Raw genomic sequence first — 19,617 nt, forward strand, 5'->3', positions numbered from 1 at the left:
GGTGGGAAATACTTCACTTGAGTGATAGGCAGTCTAGTGAGTGCATAACAGCAAGAATTTCTTCATATAATATTTACTGTGATGCATTTGGTGTTCTTGAAAGTGTTTTGTGTAGTTGGATGAATGTTTAATGAGATGGGGTAGAAATTACTGCATTGCCATCCCTTGGAAATAACTCTTCCTACATAGTATTCATTTCACTTTATTTAAAGAATGAGGAGCTGGCTTCTGAAATTGAGGAGTTAAATGCTTCGTTGGCTAAGGCAAGAGAGGCAACTCACAAGGCACATGTCCAAAAATTCAAGGTAAGAACAAGGAATTTGTTGTGATTTCATCCATTCCTGCTTCTCCCTTCTCTGTGATTCCACACAGCAGGCAGTGCTTGCTGTCTTTCAAAACAGAGGAATGGAAATTAGTTTAAAATGTTGTTTTAAATTTTTTAATGTTTATTACTTTGAAAAAAAAAATCCCAGATAAAATTATTTGAACAATAGAATGTTAAAATAACTTACCTTGTTTCTCCTTCTTGTTTTTTGTTGTTTTTTTTTTTTTTTAATCTAAACCAACTGAGAAACATGTAATATCAGAATAAGTTAAAAATAAAGACACAAAGATCTGGGGAGCTGTGGTTATCTTGAGGGGTTTTTTTCCCCCAAAAGTATGGTGCCAGCACAGGCTTCCTACTAGCAGAGTTGAACTGAGTGCGAGACACCTGCTTGGATTTATTTATACAATAAATGTGAAACCACTGTTTATAAAATACTGGAACATTATTTGTGAAAATGTGATTGGTTGTGTGTGTGTGTGTGTGAAGGAGAAAAGGCACTTCATGATTTCTGAGACTTTTAAAAAGTTCTGAGTTTAAAATGGGTGTGATGGATCCCTGCTGTCCACAGAGCCCACGCAGCAGAGCGAGTCCTGCTCCTCAGCACTCTGCTCCTTAGCTCCAGCCCTGAGCTGAAGGCAGCTCTCTGTGAGTAAAGGTGCTGCAGAGCCCTCTGCTCCTGTCACCTCTGCTCTGACTCCAGGGCCACTTGAGCTGTGTGTGGTGAGAACACAAAACAGGCCTGTGCCAAGGGGAAGGGTGGAGTCACCATCCTTGGAAGTGCACTTGAGGATGTGGGTTGGTGGTGAGCACGGCGCTGGTGCTGGGTTGGCAGCTGGACTCCATCTTAAAGGTCTTTTCCAACCTTAATTCTGTGATTCCGTGAAAGACTCAGTAACTTCCTGCTCTAGTCCAGATTGAAATTGGACTCTACTCCAGAAATAGTTTGATGTAATTAAAGCTCTGTGAATCAATAATATTGCCATGACCTTGTTTGCACTGTGGACTCCTTTGCATGTCAACCTTTGTCTCATTCTTTGTCACCTCAGACTTCCTCAGCCTGCACTGGATGTCATGGAAAGTTTTGTTACATCAGTAGAGGAAGTTTTTAGTGTTACACTTCCCTTGTTTTGTCATTTCACTGTTTCTTTGCACCCCAATTCTGAAACACTGGGAAGAGGGGCAGGGTTGTGGGATGCAGTGGGAATGAAGACTCCCAGGCTCCACAGAACCCCCTTCTGGAGCCTGAATGCTGTTTTATGTTTCAGGGTGCTGCAGATTATCAGGCTCTGCTGATGGAGAAGGAGACCCTGCTGGCAGAGCTGCGCTCAGAGAACCTCACAAAGGACGCCGAGAATCGCAGGCTGCAGAGGATAATTAAAGTCACTGGTCAAGAGCTGAGTGATCTGAATTTGGAAAGAGAGAAAATGGAGAAGGAGCTGGATGAAGCACAACTGCAGAAGAGCAGAAGTGACAAAACCATTAATGTTATTATCACGTTTTTCCTTTCTTTCCTAAAGTCTAGAAATCATTCAGTGCTTTAGCAGGTCCTTTTCTAACAAAATTAGGTTTTTAATTTAAATAACTTATAGGAAGGAAAAACACTTTTTGCTGTGTGTAAAGATTGAGGAAAATTCTGGCACATAATCTGCACAGAATAATATTTTAAATATAATTTTGATAATTAGATCCTAGAAAAAAAAACATTAACCTTTAAAAGTGATAAATGGTTACTGCTGATTCCAGTTTTTCTGATGGGAGAATTCTGATGATGTATGTTTAGATTTCTGCCATATTTTTCTTGTTGCATGTCTATAGATTATCTTAAATTTCACTACTTGAGCTTTCTTCTAATTGTGACCTGGAGCCAAACCTCAGCCTGCTCTCCTAGCAGGGTCACTGTAAAGGCTGTATATTAAATAACTTCTGCTTGTAAAAGACCCAAAGCACAGGATTAATTGATCACAGTTTAACATAAAAATGAGGCGCTGTTCATTAATTCTGCTGCTTCATATTCTCTTGAGGGTTTTTACCTTGCTGTGGGCATTCAGATAAGCTCTCCTGCTCCCAACACTCACAGCTGATGCAACAAAATGAATGACCAATTTGAAGTTTCTCCTTTTCTTCATTTGGAAAAAGGATGCACCTTCTGCTGAGGCTTTGACACAAACCACTTCTCACCTGAATGCTTTGTCATATGGATTTTGCTAAAGTCTTCTCACCATTGCTTCCACGAGAGCAGCATTTGCATAATGAGCAGAGTCCTGCTTGCATCCAGAGTCTGATCCTCCTCAGTTAGGGATTAGTCTCCTGCTATATTAAATTACATAAAAGATTTAATGAGCCTGTCTTTATTCAGTAGATGTTTTGGTTCCATTATTAAATAAGGACCTTAATAAAGCAGGGAGACGTGGAAATTGCTGCTCCTGCACTATTCTTTAAAACCAGCAGAGGGGTCTCTTTACCTACAAATAAATTAAGTTTCTCTCCCCCTCCTACTCCCAATTTAATGCATTTTTGTTTGATTGTCAACTGTGGTTTGGCTGCCATCACAAAATCTCTATCTTTGGTGTGCTTTGAGATTTCTTCAAGGTGTTGAGGTTAAGGAGAGCGAGAGCAGATCGCTGCTGTCAGTAAAAGAGCCACAGAGAACATTTATTGATTTGAAGTATTTTATATTTAACTGTCTTCTCTATTCAGATTTTTTTTTTTCATCTTTCAGGGCAGCTAGAATAAACTGTACAGGAAAGACAGGAAAAAGAGGACTGAGGAGGGAGTTGCCAGGGGATTTGAAGTTAGCTGGATTACAGAAGCCCTATTTGACTCCATTATGTCCAAGTTTTTCATGTAAATTATGAGCTCCTTGGGGAAAAGCATTCCTGCCAAAAGATGAGCAGTCTTATAAAAATTATATCCCTAACCTATTTCCTACTCCTTGCAGAACAGCTGCTTCAATTTCAGAGCTGCAAGTACATTGGATAGAACCACATTGCCTGTGAAGTGTTGCCCATTAAGTAGTAGATATGTGGGAGTTAAACAATATGCTGTGAGATTTTGCTCTTTGACAAATAGGAGACTGCTTCGGTGATCTGCTGCAAACTTTTTATGAGACAGCCTTAAAAACTCAGTTCTATTTATGCTCCAAGATGCCTATTCATCAGCGTTTCCATTTTGTTGGAATAAAGTTAGCAGAAAAGTGTATAAACTGTAGAAAATGCCCTCAACATCTGTAATGAACTGCTGCCCTAGCTCTTCACTCATTCACAGGGAAATTTGCATGTACTGTAACTGGGGTAATGCTAATTTTTGCATCTATTCATTAAAAAAAACCCCAAACACCCCAACAAACAACCCCCCTAAAATGTATTTCTCAGCCTGCTGTAAACCCAGTTTGTCTGGACATGAATTGGGCATTACAGTCCTGGAAGGGAAGAAGGTGAAACTAAATCAAATACGACTGTTACACGTGAGCTGATCATCCTGATCACAGGCTTAGTCCAATATTAGGAGTTTCCTGGATTAATGGGTTTAGATGTTCTTGAACCATGTTCCTGCTTTAGGGTGGGCACTTTAAAAGGTATCTGAAGGAGCTTTTAAAAGATCTTTCAGTTCTGTACTTTCCAAAAGCTGTTGTTAAACATCGCTATCAAGATGCTGTTAAACATCATTTAAAGCTCTTTGGAACAAGAAACTTTGGAGTTTTATTTTTACACACTGTTGGTGAGGAATAAACATCTCGTCCTTGATGTTCATGACTATCATGGTACTGTGCCTGTAACAGGGATGGAGTGCTTCTTCCTCGAGAAATTTGTTCAAATTTACATGACTAAACACTTCACATATCCATTCTCTCTCCAGGCCTAAATGTAGACAGTTAAAGTGTATTTACTAGATACTCATATTTGATCAGTTGATTGGGGAAATGCATAATAACTCATTAGGCAGAATTTATTATTTAGTCTTCCTAGCTGTAGTTTAGCCTGAGAGGAAGGTTTTGGAGCTTCACAACTTAATTATTCTCCAAACTGGTTTTCATCTGACAAGGAGGGGGAGGCATCTGCTCCAGTCTTCTATATTAGAGTGTTTCACATTCATTTTTCTTAGTTCAGCTATCATTAATCATAGGAAAGTCTCTTGGGGAAAATGTTGGCAGAGAGAATTGCAAAGTTTATGCTCTGAGAGCTGTAGGTACTATATTACCCTTGCAAGTCAATGTATAGAAACCAATAGATTTTCTCCCAGACAATTTGAGTGGTCAATGAGTTCAAGCAACCTGCTACAATGATGGATAGTTTGGTGTGTTACAGAATTCCAGCTCATGCAAAAAAGGTAATTTTCAGTCTCACCTTTAGCTTGCCTTGGGAAGGATTTAGGGAGTTCTGGGGGCAGAAATAGTAGAGGCAAAGTTATGTGCAAATTGCAAATCTCGCACAGGCTGTTCTACCTTTCCCACAATTGCATCCCTTGTCAGTCCAGCTCTTCCCATAAACCTGGCCATTACAGAGTTCTGCTGTTGTAAGGCAGAAACCTGGTTTCTGCACCTGACAGGTGCTGTGCACCAGGAGGACTGAGATGAGGTTACAGGTGGAGTACAGTTGTTGCAGCAGCATCTTTCTAACTCTGCATGTCTGTCATCTTCAACCTTATGGTTTTCATTAAGAGTCACAATGTTGGTCACTTGAAGTTGCAGGCCAGATGAAAAGTCCCCTGAAGTTTAATTACAGGTAATGTGGCAGTTAAAGCTGCTCAGTAACGTGACAGTATAAAAATAACATTAAAAAAAGCCAAGGAGTGACCTTTGCAGCACAGGAAATGTGATAACACTGCTGTTGATCCTTTGCTTCCAGTTCCAGTGCTGTGTGGGAATAGGCTTAACGTGACCCACTCGAAGAGCTCCACAACTTGGAGCCAAAAGCCTTTGCAATTATCAGAGCTTGCACTACTTCCCACTGCAGTTTATATTTATAGGCAGCAGTTAGGGAAAAACAGGAACATATTGGAGGGTTTGGGTATCTAGACAAAACTTGGACATGATTCTGCTGTTCTTCAGTTTTCTTAGTCAAGCATCACTATCACGATGGTTCTTTTGCTCCTGAAAAAGCAAGTGGTTCTTTTGCTCCTGAAAAAAATGAGTTTGTAGAATTAGGGTCGGGGTGTAATCATTCTTTGAGTAACATTTGAGAGGGTTTTGGGAGCTGTTAGGTGTTTCTTAGCTGAATCCTGGAGATGAAGCTAAAATGAAGAAAGTAAACCAAAAGGCTTTGTAAATGACATTTTGCATTTAATGTGCAAAATAAACAAATAAAACACTGAAGTAATAAAGTGATGTTAAGGATTTGATGTGAACCTGCATGAAGCAAGGTAATTAAGTCAAGAAAAGGACATAAAACAGTTTGTAAAGAGACTACAATTAAAATGTCACTAGTGCTATTTCTTTGGACTTAGAATACGAAACAACTATTAAATTTTAAATCCCTGTGGAGGTAAAAATAAAGTTTTTAAGTGACTACCATATGTGCAAACTATTTAAAGGGCTCATGTTACTTCACAAATGGGCCCTTCTGGGGATTAAATAGCAAACATTTATTTGGAGATGTAGGCTGTGTTACCTGGTTCTTTGGGTCTGAACAGAAGTTTAGATAGTATAAGGTCTCCTGTAAGTTTTAATTGTTTAATTTTAGACAACAGCTCCTATGTTACAAGTTTCTACCTCTCTTTCTTCCATACAACCTGTGCAATAGAAACAGAGGAGTTGTTTATGAAATGAGGCTGGTGTCTCTGCAAGCTTTGCTTCCTTCAGCTGACAGTGTTGAATCTCCCCAGCCAACCAGCAAATATGTTGGAAGTGACCCAGAACAGTGGTGGTGGGAGAGAAGGTGGAATGACAGAGAAGGCACATTGGAAATTTTCCTACTGCCCTGTGCTCTTAAATATCTTCCACTCTAACTGGGAGCTGACTATAAATTGCATGCTAATAATCTCCTGTATTCACATAGATGTAGTGATTGTCCTGGTGTCTAGCAGAATGTAAGGAATAGGAATTGTTTGATGCTGCTTCTTGGGACCCAAGGCTTTGTCAGGTGGCCAGACTTTGAAGCCCCATAGAGAGCTGTGTTTTCAGGGGTGGATTTTCAGCTGGAGTGGGAGAGATGTGTAGAGGATCTGTAGGGTTGCAGAAGAGAGCTGTGATTGTGGTTGGTGCAGCCCAGGAGCTGCTGCTCTTCCATTGCAGCATTTCATGTTGGTCCTAACAGATCTTGGAGTCCCTGGGACTTGCTGCTGTGTAGAAGCTGTTGAAAGAGGTTGTTCCTATGGTTTAGGAGAAGAATGTCTACATTTCTCTGATGGGAAGCTAAGATGTGAAGGTAATGCAGCTAATCTTGGAGCTGCAGGAAGTAATTCACAGAGGCAGAGTGAAGATCAAGTTCTGTTCATCCCTTCTGATCACGAGACTGACCTGGTTGATCAGTTGTAGTTTGTGTTCTTGTCAAAAGAAAAAAGTTTTAACATTTCTGACCTTTTGTTTGATGCCAAAGTAACCAGTGTGCAACAATTTTCATGGTGTGATGAGAAAAAAGGCAAATGACAAACTGAATCACCTGTAAGCAGATTTCTCCTATTTCTAGCCAAGGAGTAAATTGACACAGAAGTGAAATGTTCATTCTGACATGTGCATAATATTCCCCAAAGCCTTGGAGACCAGCCATTCTGTATGAAAAGCATGTAAACAACAACCTAGATTTATGGAAAAAAATACTGACATCTTATCTGAAAGTTGTTCTTTCTTTAATTGTATTCACTGATGCCAAGAGAAACTGGCTTCAGTACATTCTTGAGTGATAGTGTGGGTTGTTAGTCTTAAACTTTCTTTAAAGTTGATTTGCTGCATATTCAGTTTCTTTTTTTTTGTAGGACCTTAGAAATCAACTAGAGAAATTACATGGTGAAATGACTGAGAAAGAAAAAGCAGTTGAACACCATTACAATATTCTTTTGAGTGAAAGCAATCAGAAGCTGCAGAGCCAAGAACTTGTTATAAGGCAGCTGACAGACAGTGTCAATCACAAGGATCTGCTGCTTGAGGTAAGTAGACTACTCTGAAATGAAAAATGGAAAGTTATCATTTGATTTTGTATGGGGAATTATTACAAAATCACGTTTGTAGTTGGAGTTATTGTTGATTTTGTTGATAATCCTTCACTTCTCATAATACTGTATTTGCTGAACAGACCTATAATTACAGAGTGTGTGGCATTCACCAGGATTTCTTATTAGGGTTTTGTGAAGCATGTGGACAGAGGGGGAAGAAAGCTTTACTAGTACTTCTGTAGGATTGTCACTGTTGTAAAAGCTCTGCAGTGCTCATGATTTTCAGTTTATTGTGCACAAAGTGGAAATCGAGGAATAGGTATAGATACTGAAATATTTTATCTTCATGACCTGTATGAGAAGGTTCCTGCCTGCATGGTAACAGGCCCCTGCTCAGTTTTCACAGAGTAAAATAAGTAGTGATGGTATTCAGCCAGCAATGCAGAGAGTAGGAGTTCAGGTTGCTCTGTACCTGGAGACAAAGGTGCATGCCTTGACTTCATTTTTCAATACTGAGAAGGGTGCATAGGTGGGGAGAGCTGTCTAACTTCTGGTTTTGCTTCTGGTGTCTTAAACTGAGCTCTTTTTGCAAAGCATGTAGATAACATGTTCCAGGTCATCCTTGGATATTCTCCTGAATTTTGTTGGGTTTTTATTTTGCAGTTTAAAATTAGAGTAAATAACATAAAACTGCCCGTTTTCTTTTGTCAGAGACTTGATGGAACAGTTAAAGAAAAGGATGCAGAGCTGCAGGAGCTCCAGAATAAGTGCAAGAACCTTCTAAGAGCTAATGAAGAACTTGAACTGAAAAATGAGGGCTTAGTAGAGGAGAAATGTGCTGCACAGACTCAACAGTCAATTATGAAGATAGTCAGAGAGCTGGAGGTGAGTTTTGCATAACTGATCATTTGCAGGTAAGTACCTTAACTTCAAATGGAAGGGAATTTTGACTTTGGCTTCAAAGCTGTGGACTGATATACGTTGTAATTCACTGTGTGTTGTGCTCTGATGAATTTATATGGCATCACTAAATTCTCTACTTTCAGATGTTTTGCCTGCCATAAAGAGATAGGGATTTTTTGGTGGTTAGGGCAGACATAATTCACTGAGTGGGAGGATATCTGTATTTCTGGAGAGGGGTGCAGAGAAGAGTTTGTGTACTTTGGATAGATAAGGGGAAAGATTGCACAGAGCTGGTGACCACAGGAGTTAAATGCAATGTGAGGATAAATACAGGTAGGAGTGAAAATATGTCCAGGGCAAGAAGAATACTGCTTTAAAGCAAAATTATGTATATTAAAAAAGTTAACATAATTAGACTGGTACACAGTAATGGTGGAGAAAGCTTTTTCATTTCTTTAATAATATATCAGTCATTAACGAGACTTTCTCAAGGAAGTTCAAAAGAAAGGGAGCAATGGCAAAGGAAACATAAATGCAGTGTTTTGGGTCACATTCTGAACAGTCTGGTGGTGAGATGATGAATGTGATGGGCACTATAATTAACCATGGGAGAGACAAGAACGTGTGGGGTCCTGGTTATGTGACCAGCTCAGAGAAAAGGAGCTGCAGCCCTGTTTGCCTGGGCAGCAGTGAGGATTTATCCCGCTGTATGTGAATGTGCAGACACAGAAAACGGTCTGGGAAAGGCTGGGGGGAAATTCCACTTCTGCACAACAAACTGCAGTGCAAGCACCTAAGTTCTGTCACAAAGGGACCTAGGATGGAAAATCACATGGAAGTCAAACAGTGACTTGCCTGTGTAGCCCTCAGTCGGTTCAGGTGGATAAGCAGGGCAGGAGCAGTGGCAGGCAGTGCAGGTAATCACCCAGACCCACCTTCTAATCACAGCCCATTCTCTGCTGCTGTGCACTCAGTGACTGAACAATAGCTAATCACAGCCCATTGTCCTCTCAGCTCACCCTCTGTGTCATCCATCTCCTGTAAGGACCCACTTGGGCATATTAATCACCAGCTTTTGGACACAGATCAGCCAGAGCTCTGCTCTCACTGGCTGCCTGGCACTCTTGGATGGCTTTGCTATGCTGCACTGACTCTCAACAAACCCATAGCTGGATCCTCCCCACCAGAGGAGACAGAAACCAGGCTCTTCAGCCTCACTGATCTTTTAAAGTTGAAGAAATTGATTGGAGAGAATACAGAACTTTTCTCTCTTTCAGCATATCTTTGTACTTTATTTTAACGTAATGATAAATTTTAAAGAAACCAACACCCAAAGTTCTGCTGGGTGCCTTGGCCAGGCCAGGAAAGATAAATTACAGGTTCTAATTTTGGAGTTTGGATTTTTGAGCCACTGTCATGGTCTAGAGAGAGTGAGTGAGGCATTGATAATTAGGGCAGTGTGGCAACTTGTGACTTGAGGATCTCTGAAGTTTGAGTTAAATGTGTTTTACAGACAAGGAATTTAGAAGTTTGAAGAAATGACCAAATTCTAGTGATGGATGGATGGATGGATCAGTGAGGAGGTATAGATAATATCCTTCTCTCAGTCATTTATCCTTTAACCTTCAGAGATTTTGAAATGATCCTGAGGGTTGTTGGAAGCACGAGAACATTCAGTGAGGCAACCAGATATTCTCGTGACGTTGCCAATAGGTTATTTATTGTGGGGGTATAAACCTTTTACTTTCATTGCTTACAATCTAAGGAACCTTTAATGAAAATAAGTTATGTTTTCCACCACTGCTGCTTCGGAATAGTATTTCAGACTTAAATATAGACTTTAACGTATTAGATTGCCTCCTTTCACGGGAACATAAATCCTTCACTGCAATATGGTCCTGGATGTCTTGCAGCTATCTCCTCTAACACATTTTCCCTCACACCATGTGTCAAGAGGTTTAATGTTTCATTAACTCCCACAGCATTACAGTCTATTTAAGTTACAGAGCTGCCTTATGTTTTGTGTACCGTCGGGGAGTTGATTGAAATAATTCACTCCTACGCGTTATTTAGAAATGACAGTAATAAAGTCCAAAAAAAAAAGGGATGTTCATGCTGCATCTTCTTATCCTTATTATTCATGAAAGATTCTGAAAAAGTCAGGAACACTTCCTTGTGATTTTGCTAACCTTTACCTAGGTAGTTGAATTTGGAATTTAATAATATGTGTATAGCCCGTGACATTTGGAATTAAGAAACAGCTCATGTCTCCCATTACACAGAAAGAGTTGGGAGGATTTCATGAGGTTACTGAGATTTTGGTACAAATGGAGAACTCAACATGTGAATCCTAAAAGGAACAGGGAAGTGGAACAGGGTTTGTGTGTGGCACTGCTTTGTTCATGCAGCAGCCATTCCTTCCCTCATTTGTGCTCCCTAGCTCTGCACAATGACATTTCTCTGCCAGGGCTTCAGGAAGAGCTTTAATTAGGATAGAGTTCTGTAGTGTCTTCAGTAATAATTGCAAGGTTTGGATCAGACATATGGAAGAGTTCTCTAGAACTTTTAGCAGACTGTGAAATAACTAAATTAAGTGAAAAGATTAATTTTTTTCCTGTTGCTTTCTACGTCATTGGTCAGTGTTTGTGATCAAACTTTTCCAACTTAAATTAAAACCCATGTATTTCTTGCTTAATGTCTGTTCTTGAAAGGCTGAGATTCCAGCACATTGGTAAGACTCCTTAATTTAGGCTGCAAGATGTACTTTTTGACATTTTTTTTCATGAGATTATTACTGGCCTCTGGATCACCCACCTCCATCTGTTTTTGTGTTTCTCCATGCTCAATCAGCAGCTTTGCTGGGAGCTCTTCCTCTGTTCATCTCGATAATAAATTCGATGTGAAGCTCAGGAGTTTGCACTTTGATACAGAATAGTATTTAATGTCTAAATTGCCTGGAATGTCTAAAGAACCTGGAAATGCCTCTTAGATGCAGCCTTTAGGTACTGTTAAATTTTTGAATCACTCCCTGACTCCATCAGTGCATCATTGAACAAATGAGCTGCTTTTGAAGGTACATTTCTTGTCTCTTTTTGTGTTGTTTGCAGCCTGGCGTGTCAAGGTTTCTAAAAGCATCAGGCAAAGTTAAAATAATTTAGACTGGTACACAGTAATGGTGGAGAAAGCTTTTTCATTTCTTTACTAATATGTCAGTCATTAATGAGACTTTCTCAAGGAGGATGATGGCAGCTGAACATGGAGCACTGTCCAAAGGCAAGGTCACTTTTTCAAAGAGACTGGATCATCAGTGGTAGAAGCTGCAGCAGGACCTGCCAGGCAGGTTTCCTTAACTGGAGTCACCTGATCGCAGCTTGATTACACTTGCAAAATATTATTTAACATATTTGCTGGAATATTGTGAAGTAAGAGTGTAAATAATTAAAAGTAAACACCGTTTGTCCTTGCTTTTGTGCTGTTTATTTTGCAGAACACTGAATTGTTCAAATTAGCAGTCTTTGCATCTTTAGTGTGAATTAACGAGATTCTATTGTAGCTGGTTTTTTTTTTGGTTGCCATTTCCTCCTTAGGAATTGCAGTTGGAATAATAACAGCTGCTTAAAACTCCTGGGTGTAGGTTTCTTCCTTGTTAATGATCTGTTCACTAATGATTTAGTATCTCTTAAGAGTTCCCTTAGCTGAAATTCCCCCTCAGCTGTGCACCTTTTTTGTTCCTCATTTCAGTTTTCCGTCAAAACAGAAAACTGAGAGAACCAAAAATTCTTTAACAGAGGCAGAATTTGTGCCTGATATTAATACATCTATATTTGCTATAATATCCCAGTTATTTTCTCTTAGGAAATGACTGATATCTTAGATACTTTTACATAGTAAATGCAAGAAAATACTCCATTAAATAGCTGCATTTTTTACTTCCTGCTGAAAAAGTGACTGGTTGTTTTGGAGTGAAAAAAGGTCTGGGGAAATTAGTGGATCCTTACTGAGAATGTACCATAAGAGGTTATGTTTATTCTTATAATAATAATATCATCCTTTCTGTGAGCAAGACTGCAGATAAGCCATTTTCTTCACATGAGTGAAGCAACAGCTTGAGTGTGCAGAAAACTGTCTTATGGAGTGTCTGATATGTTCTTCCTTTATTTGGGGCTCAATATAATCCTTCTTGTTCAGAGCTGGAACAGGATTTGCTGGATCTCCTCACCCCAAAAAAGCCTATTTTATCCAGAACACAAAGAGGACTTGTTCTAAAATGTGGGCTTGGAGCTTTGGCTTGTTTGCTCTCCCTTCTCTCCCTTCTCCTCCTCTGGGATAGCTGCCTGCCAGGTTGTTCCTGGTTGTTGGAACTTTGGGAATGGGGATGGGGGAAACTTCTGAGGCTGTGAGAAAAATGCCGGAGCACTGTCGAGGTGTGGGATTCACTCACGGTAGGTACACAGTGAAACAGTCTTTGCCTCCTTCAGTAACAGCTGATTTAAGGACAGTGAATGGTTCTCAGATCCATGCTGGGCACTGGTGATCCTGTTCACAAAACTGGGATTTCAGCTTCTTTCACAAGTGCTTCAGGACACCAGCACACACATGGCCATAGTCATGAAAATCACCTTGTAAGCACAGTATGTTCTTCTTTTCATTTAGGAAAATAAAGAAGCTGAATATGAGAAGCTGATCCTTGCTTTGAGGAAAGAACAGAATATTTATTCTACTCTAGTAAAGACCTTCAAGGAGTCAGATAGGTAAGTGCTTCTGTTTTGGGGGATAATCTGAATTCAAAGGGCAAAAGTCAGAAGTTGTGAAAAAAATGTGCAGCTTTACTGGAGATTAGTTTGTTCTGGCCAGTTGTTTATAAGCTCTCTGAAGTAGTTTCTAAAGAGAAATATTTAAGTAAGTGAGTTTCTATTATCTAAATTACTTAAATGTTTCTGAAAATGTTTCTTTTCAGATTGGAATCTCAAATGAGCCCTGTTTCCTGTTTTTAGGTACCAAAGTAAGCAGCTGGATTTTCCATACTTAGGTCTTGTGTTTTGGCATCTGTTGTAAAAACAAATTGCAGTGAACTTTTGGGCACTGGACAATTTGCCATTTTTTACTCCTAAAATACAGATAGTGCTTATCTTAAAAGTGACACTGTGAGAATTTTGATGAGAATATAAATATGCAAGATTTGGGAGAAGGTTAAACAAAACAGAGTAATTGAAGTTTGCATAGTACTCTTTCAGTGTAAAGCATTGAAAAGAGTGGCAGGAGCAAGTGCTTTATAACCTTTTAAAATCAAAGAACCCAACAATTTAGAAAGAAATCTACAGCCTACTCTGTATCCTGTTATTGCTTGGCAGATGAGGAGATGTTATGATAAAGAAAATTCTTAGTCTGTGGACAAATGAAATCTAAATGTTTTATACAAAATTTACTGTTGTAATTGCAAATTTCTTAATGAAGTATTTAAAACATTTGAGAGCCAGCTTCTGAAAGCAATGGCTTATACCTGCCAGCTTTGGGGGAATGTTTATTTATATTTTGCAGTTGTTTTATAGACTACTGTAGTTTGGAAACCATAAAGAGAAGTAGCACTAGACTAGATGAGATTTGTGTGTGAGTTAAGCACTTGGCAGCAATGCCAGCTTGTGCTTGGCCACAGCTCAGGACCTGCTTTAGATAGTAGAAAAAATACTAATGAAAAATAATGCTAGCAGTCAGCTTATGGAGATTATTTCTGGTTTCACATGAAGAGTGGGACCTGGCTGTGACTCCTGCTCGAGGGCAAGGAGGGGCTCCACATCCTGTGCAGCAGTGACAGCAAAGCAGTGTGGCTCTGAAACTGCCAGTTCCTAGAATGCCTTTCAAAGAAGGAAACCCAGAACTGCAGCTGTAATCACTGGGCTTTTGCAATCAACTTCTGTAGGATCAGGATCATTAGTCCTGATCCCTGAGGTGGGATTTTGGAATGCATGGAGCAGTCAGTGCCTGTTGTGCCACAGCAGCAGAGGAGCACAATGAGCCAGGGCTTGGAGCTGCTCTTATTCCTCCATCTCCCAGGCTTGAGGGCTGGAAACTTCGTCAAGACTTGAATCCAAAACTTCTGGGGAATGGGTAAACAGGCCCTGCAGATACACAGATGAGGAAGCTGGGTTTAATTGCCATCAGCAGTGACATGGATTTTGGGCAAACATCTGTTTTCTTGCTGACATCTTTTAGGCATTATTTATTTTAAGCAAACTGGGCGGTTATTTCTCAAAATGAGCTACTGGATGTCGTGACCAAAACATTCCTTCTCTCTCCAAGAGGGGAATCAGTGCCTGTTCTTATAAAACTTTAACTCATGAAAAGGAGAAAATGTGCTTACCTGGCTTCTAGTCATGTGTTGGTTTGGTTTTACTCTTAATCTTTTTTTGCTGAGCATTTAAGAGAGCTCTCACTTCAAAGAAGCTCTTGTATGAGGAAGAATTGGTTAAAGCAGTAGTTCCTTGTGCAGGAGCCCCTGACAACAGCACACTTGTCAGGAGACAGACTGAGAGGCTTTTCATACATGTAGCCTTTTAATTAACGTGCATCTGCAATACTCTGTTATTCTCATGCAAGTATGATGTGCTCTGTGGTCCTGCACAGTCTCCCATCAGGTGGACTGAAATTTTTTTCAAGATCCCTGAATTCTCTGTCATTTAGTGCAGTGGCTTGGAAATTCTGCAGCAGGTTAATTTATCTTAAAACACTAAGTGAAATAAATACAAAAATAAATAATACAAAGAGTTCAGTAACACCCTCTTATTTATTTTTTATTAAATCAAATTTATTTCATTTTATTGCAATTTCAGATTGGTTTATTTTCACCACTGAAATCTTTTTACAGATTGATCAGAACTGCCTTGTTGGTGTAGTTGAAGGGTGTGGGAAGATGTAGCAAGGGGCAGCTGATGCTGAAGAGCTTCAGTAGCAAAGTTGTTTAAAAAATTAATTCACCTCGACAAATTATAAATTCTAAGTTTGGACATTTATACCCCGTTGTGGTAGCTGAGACAATTGAGACAATTTAGAATTCAAGGAGTCTTTTTATAGACTGTGGATAAATGAAGAAATAAAACAGTTAGTTGTGTCTGGGTCCTATTTTCAATGAAACAGAATCTTTTGATATTTTTCCTAAGTGCAGGATTAGATTATCTGGTGCAGCTCTGTGGCAAGGGAACAAAGTTTCCATGGTCACCACATAATGGAATACACAAAGCCATCAGCATTATGTGATAATGATATTTTTCTGGCATAGTTTTTAGAAGATAGTAATTTAGATTTTCCTTAAAAAGAACTGCTCAGAAAGAGGCTGGTAGAAGAGCTCTGTCATGGGGAAGCTGCTTTAGGCAGCAGAGCCCAAAAGAGCAGGAAAATGCTATGTATATAAACATTTAATCTCCTCTTTCTATGTAGGGATTTGTTTGTGCTTATGCATCAGAATGATGGAAGAGTGGGATGAAACCCAGCCATGGGGAATGGGAAATGGGTGCAAGCCTGCGTGGAGAAAAAAACAGCGCACACCAAAATGTTTTGAGTTGAATCTCAGAGATTTATTTATCCCTTTTTTTCCAGTATAAATAGCTTGCAAGTGGAGCTGAACAACATTTTCATGTTGAGAAAACAACTGGAAGAAGATGTTTTAGGTAACAGGAATCTCCAGAAGATCTTACAAGATCAGATTAAGGACATGAAAAATCACACAGGTTTGTATCCATGCCCAGCCCAACCCTCGTCTTGCACAAAAGAAAATTGGTTTTATTACAGTCAGTTTGCTGGCATGGAGAAAAAATATTTGAGAATAAAAAAGGTGTGAAAATATTTCTTTTCGAAAGATGAGAAAAGATTTCTTTTTGACTTTTCATACTGCAGATGATTTGGTGGATTTGTAACAGAATGTCTTGGAGCAATCAGGGCACATACAGAGGGACAGTTTCTCTCTTTCCATGCAGCAAATGTTAGAAATTCCATGGCAATTCTACTGCAGGGATCATTTAATGCTGCCTGCAGCTTTGTACCCACAGAATTTACTCTTCTCCACAAAAGTCAGAGATTCCTGACTTGGAATCCCTCGGTGGCCGTGGGATCACTTTCTGACCGTGGGGTGTAATTACTTCCCAAAGAGTTTGTGGCTCAGGCACTGGTAACCTCCTCCTAACAGAGGTATTTCCAGAGAAAGAAAAAAATACCCAGAAGTTTTGTTACTTAGTAATTCAGAAAAAGTAGAGCTTTTAAATATAGCTTAGCTTCTGGCTTTTTTGCTGTATGTCTTGGGAGGTGTTTTTAGTATATTCTTAGATATAGAAAAGAAGAATATAAGTGGGTATCATTAAATAGTTTACTGCATATGTACAAGATGTTTCTGTTTTATCCCATAGGGGATATATAAATAACAGTAAAGCCTGTTCACTTCCCCTTTCAACTTAGATTTTTCCATTTTAGCATCACTTGACAGCTCTGATAAGTGACAAAAGGTAAACTTCAGCTGTTTCAGAGTTTCCAACCTCAAAAGCCCAGAGATAATCAACAACCAGGGTGGGCCAAAGGGTCTTGTGGATACTCCAGAGTTCTCAGGAGCTGTTGTGCTGAGGGTGAGGCTGCTGGGAATAAAGGCTGAAAAATTAGTAATGATTTGTGACTTTTGGGTCCTTGCAGCAGCCACGGGATCAGTGTCAGAACTGGGAGTAAGATTTGCATGTCTCTTCTTTGTCCTAATTTAGTTATGCTTTCTCCCTATCTAATGAGATTTATTTATAGAATTGACTGTCATTTATATTGTAAAGAAACAGGTGTTTATTGAAACATAAATAATTCCTGCAGATATAGAGGCAGTGAATAAGTAACTATTTTCCAATCCAATTACTGCATTCTTTTGACCCAAAAGCAAAATAAGTTCATTTACTTTGTCTAACCTGGCATTTTTCCTTGAGACCTTGAGTTCATGCTCATAAAACAACAGTTAAAGTAGAATAACTATTCATGCCTAACTTATCCTTCCTAAAAGTTCTTTCTAATTGTAATGCTAATATGTAAATTATAATTCAGAATTACATTCACAACTCGTGCTGATAACCACAGAAAATACAGCCACAGAAAATGCAGCAAGTCTGTGCTGCGACAGAAGCACAAAGAAATATGAGGACAGATTTTTTTCAATTAAACAGAAAGCTTATTTTGGGAATGAAACATTCTAACTGGCCTCCCACAGACTTACTGGAAGGTTCTTATTGGAAATGTCCTGTGCATTCTGTGCTGTGTTTTCCTGCAAATGGACTTTCTGAAGTAACCTCTGTCCTTGGCTATTTTGGCAGATGAAACTTTATCTTTCTGTGGAGATCAAACATCTTATATGAGTATCTGTTTAGGAGAACAAGACCATTTAAGCCTCCAGATAGACCATCTGTCTCTGGAAGAACTTAAAAAAAAGGTATTGGTATTTTTTATTATTTATGGTTCCTAGTGGCTTAATTCTGCTTTGTTTCTAGTTTCTGTATCTCTCACAGAAGCATTTATTTAGGTACAGTTGGGTAGTTCTGAAAGGATTTGAAGCTCCCATCTCTGTGGTTTGTGACCCCCTTTTATGAACTATTTAGACTTTTTTACACCCTTGGGCTTCAGAATCAGCTGAAAGCTGAGGGATTTGCAGCCAGGGTTTTGTGGTCTTGGACACCTGCACTCAAGGTTTTGACTCAGTACAAGTTTCAGACTTCATCAACTCCAAAGAAAGGTTTTGCCTTGAGCATCCCACAATGTGTATTTCATGCACCTTCATTAATCATGGAGGTGGTGGTGTCTATACTCTATATTCTGTACAGCACACTCCATCCCAGGATTTGCAAATCTTTTGGTAAATAGGGCATGTTATAAAACAACCCTGATGTGAGTTCTCTGTTGTGCATAAGGAGAACTGAAATTCACAGAGATGAAATGTGCAGGCCAAACAATAAATCAGTATTGGAATTCAGAAACTTTTTCTCCTGGTCCTGTGCAGTGACATCTGATCCATGCACCACTTCATGACAAGGAATAATTTTGAATATGGTTGGTTGGGAGTGAGCATAAGTGAAGTTTTTCTGTGTCTCAGGGACAGCTGAATTGTAGGCAGGTGCTCATGCTCTGGAGGTGGGCAGTCTGAAGGAAGGAAGTTTGCCTTACTCGGAACAGGTGTCCCTAAAAAAATCCCAGATTGTGTCCCAGTGCCATTCTGGGGTTTCACCACTTTTATCTCCGAGCATGTTCCCTTCAGAAGGCTCAGGGACACTCAATAGCAAAAGATATTTATAAGCAATTTCTTACTGGAAAAAGGGTGTGACTGAAAGCTGACCTGGTTTTCCGCGTATATTAATTGGTCTGATCAAAAGATTTCACTTTTTTCTCCACACATTGCCTTCTCGATACATTTCGTGGCTTTGTGGCCATGAGAGTTGTGAACCCAACTGCCCAGTCAGATTCTGTGTCCGTGAAACTGCTGGGAATGAGAGTGGCTTTTAAAGGGGGTTGGAGAGAGAAGAACAGCTTGTTCCTGAATGCTGCTTCTTTCCAGTAGTGCTGTTTTTTCTTGCATTAAATGTTTCTTCTCAAATCAGCTGTTTGTGTGAGGTGCTACTGAGTTGTGAAACTTGTTAGCTAAACTTAATAACTGACTGTGAACTACAGTGTTCCAAATGAAGGTACCTTGAACACTAATTCACAGAGAAGCATGTTTCCATACCTAGGGAGATTAACACAGGGGCAGGTACACAAACCCAGGCTTCCAACTGTGCAGTTTGCATTTAGCTGGGGATTTATCTGCCATAATTTGTTTTCCCACTAGTTGGGATGTTACCAGTTCTGCTTGTTCTTCCTTTGGTTATTTAGGTTACTGACCTGCTCCTGATGGTCAAAGAGCTGCAGTCAATTAATCAAGAACTTAAGGCAAGACAGTCTGGGTGTTGTACAAAGGATTCTCAAGGGAAGGAAGCACTGGAAATGCTAAACCACAGAGAGGTAGGTTTTCTGTTTTAAAGCAGTGAGTTTGACTCTCACATCTAATCTGCCTTGTGGAGTCGTTTACATCAGTGCAGGAGTGTAAAGCCCTTGGGGCTGAGGTTGCTAATTCCTTATAATAACTTTTTAAATTAATGATGTAAACAACTTTAACATGTTAGCACGACAGAGAAGCTGCTCAATGCAAGTGTTCAGTGATGTGTCAAGTTGATTTTAGGGAAGCAACATACTCATTTAAATATTAATTGGGTCTGTGATCTATTTGTTTTGTCGATTGAAAGGGAGGGAAATAGTTAATT

At 39.5% G+C, this 19,617-nt stretch overlaps 1 protein-coding gene across 1 annotated transcript in view; it reads left to right on the forward strand.

Annotated features, from left to right (window-relative positions):
- The window catches only part of CDK5RAP2 (CDK5 regulatory subunit associated protein 2), a 70,071-nt gene that overhangs the window by 11,647 nt on the left and 38,807 nt on the right, over positions 1-19,617 (forward strand). Inside the window, 8 exon segments of the mRNA XM_068211445.1 lie at positions 213-305; positions 1,594-1,812; positions 7,238-7,408; positions 8,126-8,299; positions 12,971-13,068; positions 15,908-16,038; positions 17,644-17,759; positions 19,190-19,318. Coding sequence (XP_068067546.1) covers positions 213-305; positions 1,594-1,812; positions 7,238-7,408; positions 8,126-8,299; positions 12,971-13,068; positions 15,908-16,038; positions 17,644-17,759; positions 19,190-19,318 — 1,131 coding nt within the window.

Source organism: Anomalospiza imberbis, chromosome 21 (genome assembly GCF_031753505.1).
Source record: "Anomalospiza imberbis isolate Cuckoo-Finch-1a 21T00152 chromosome 21, ASM3175350v1, whole genome shotgun sequence".
Lineage (NCBI taxonomy): Eukaryota > Metazoa > Chordata > Aves > Passeriformes > Viduidae > Anomalospiza > Anomalospiza imberbis.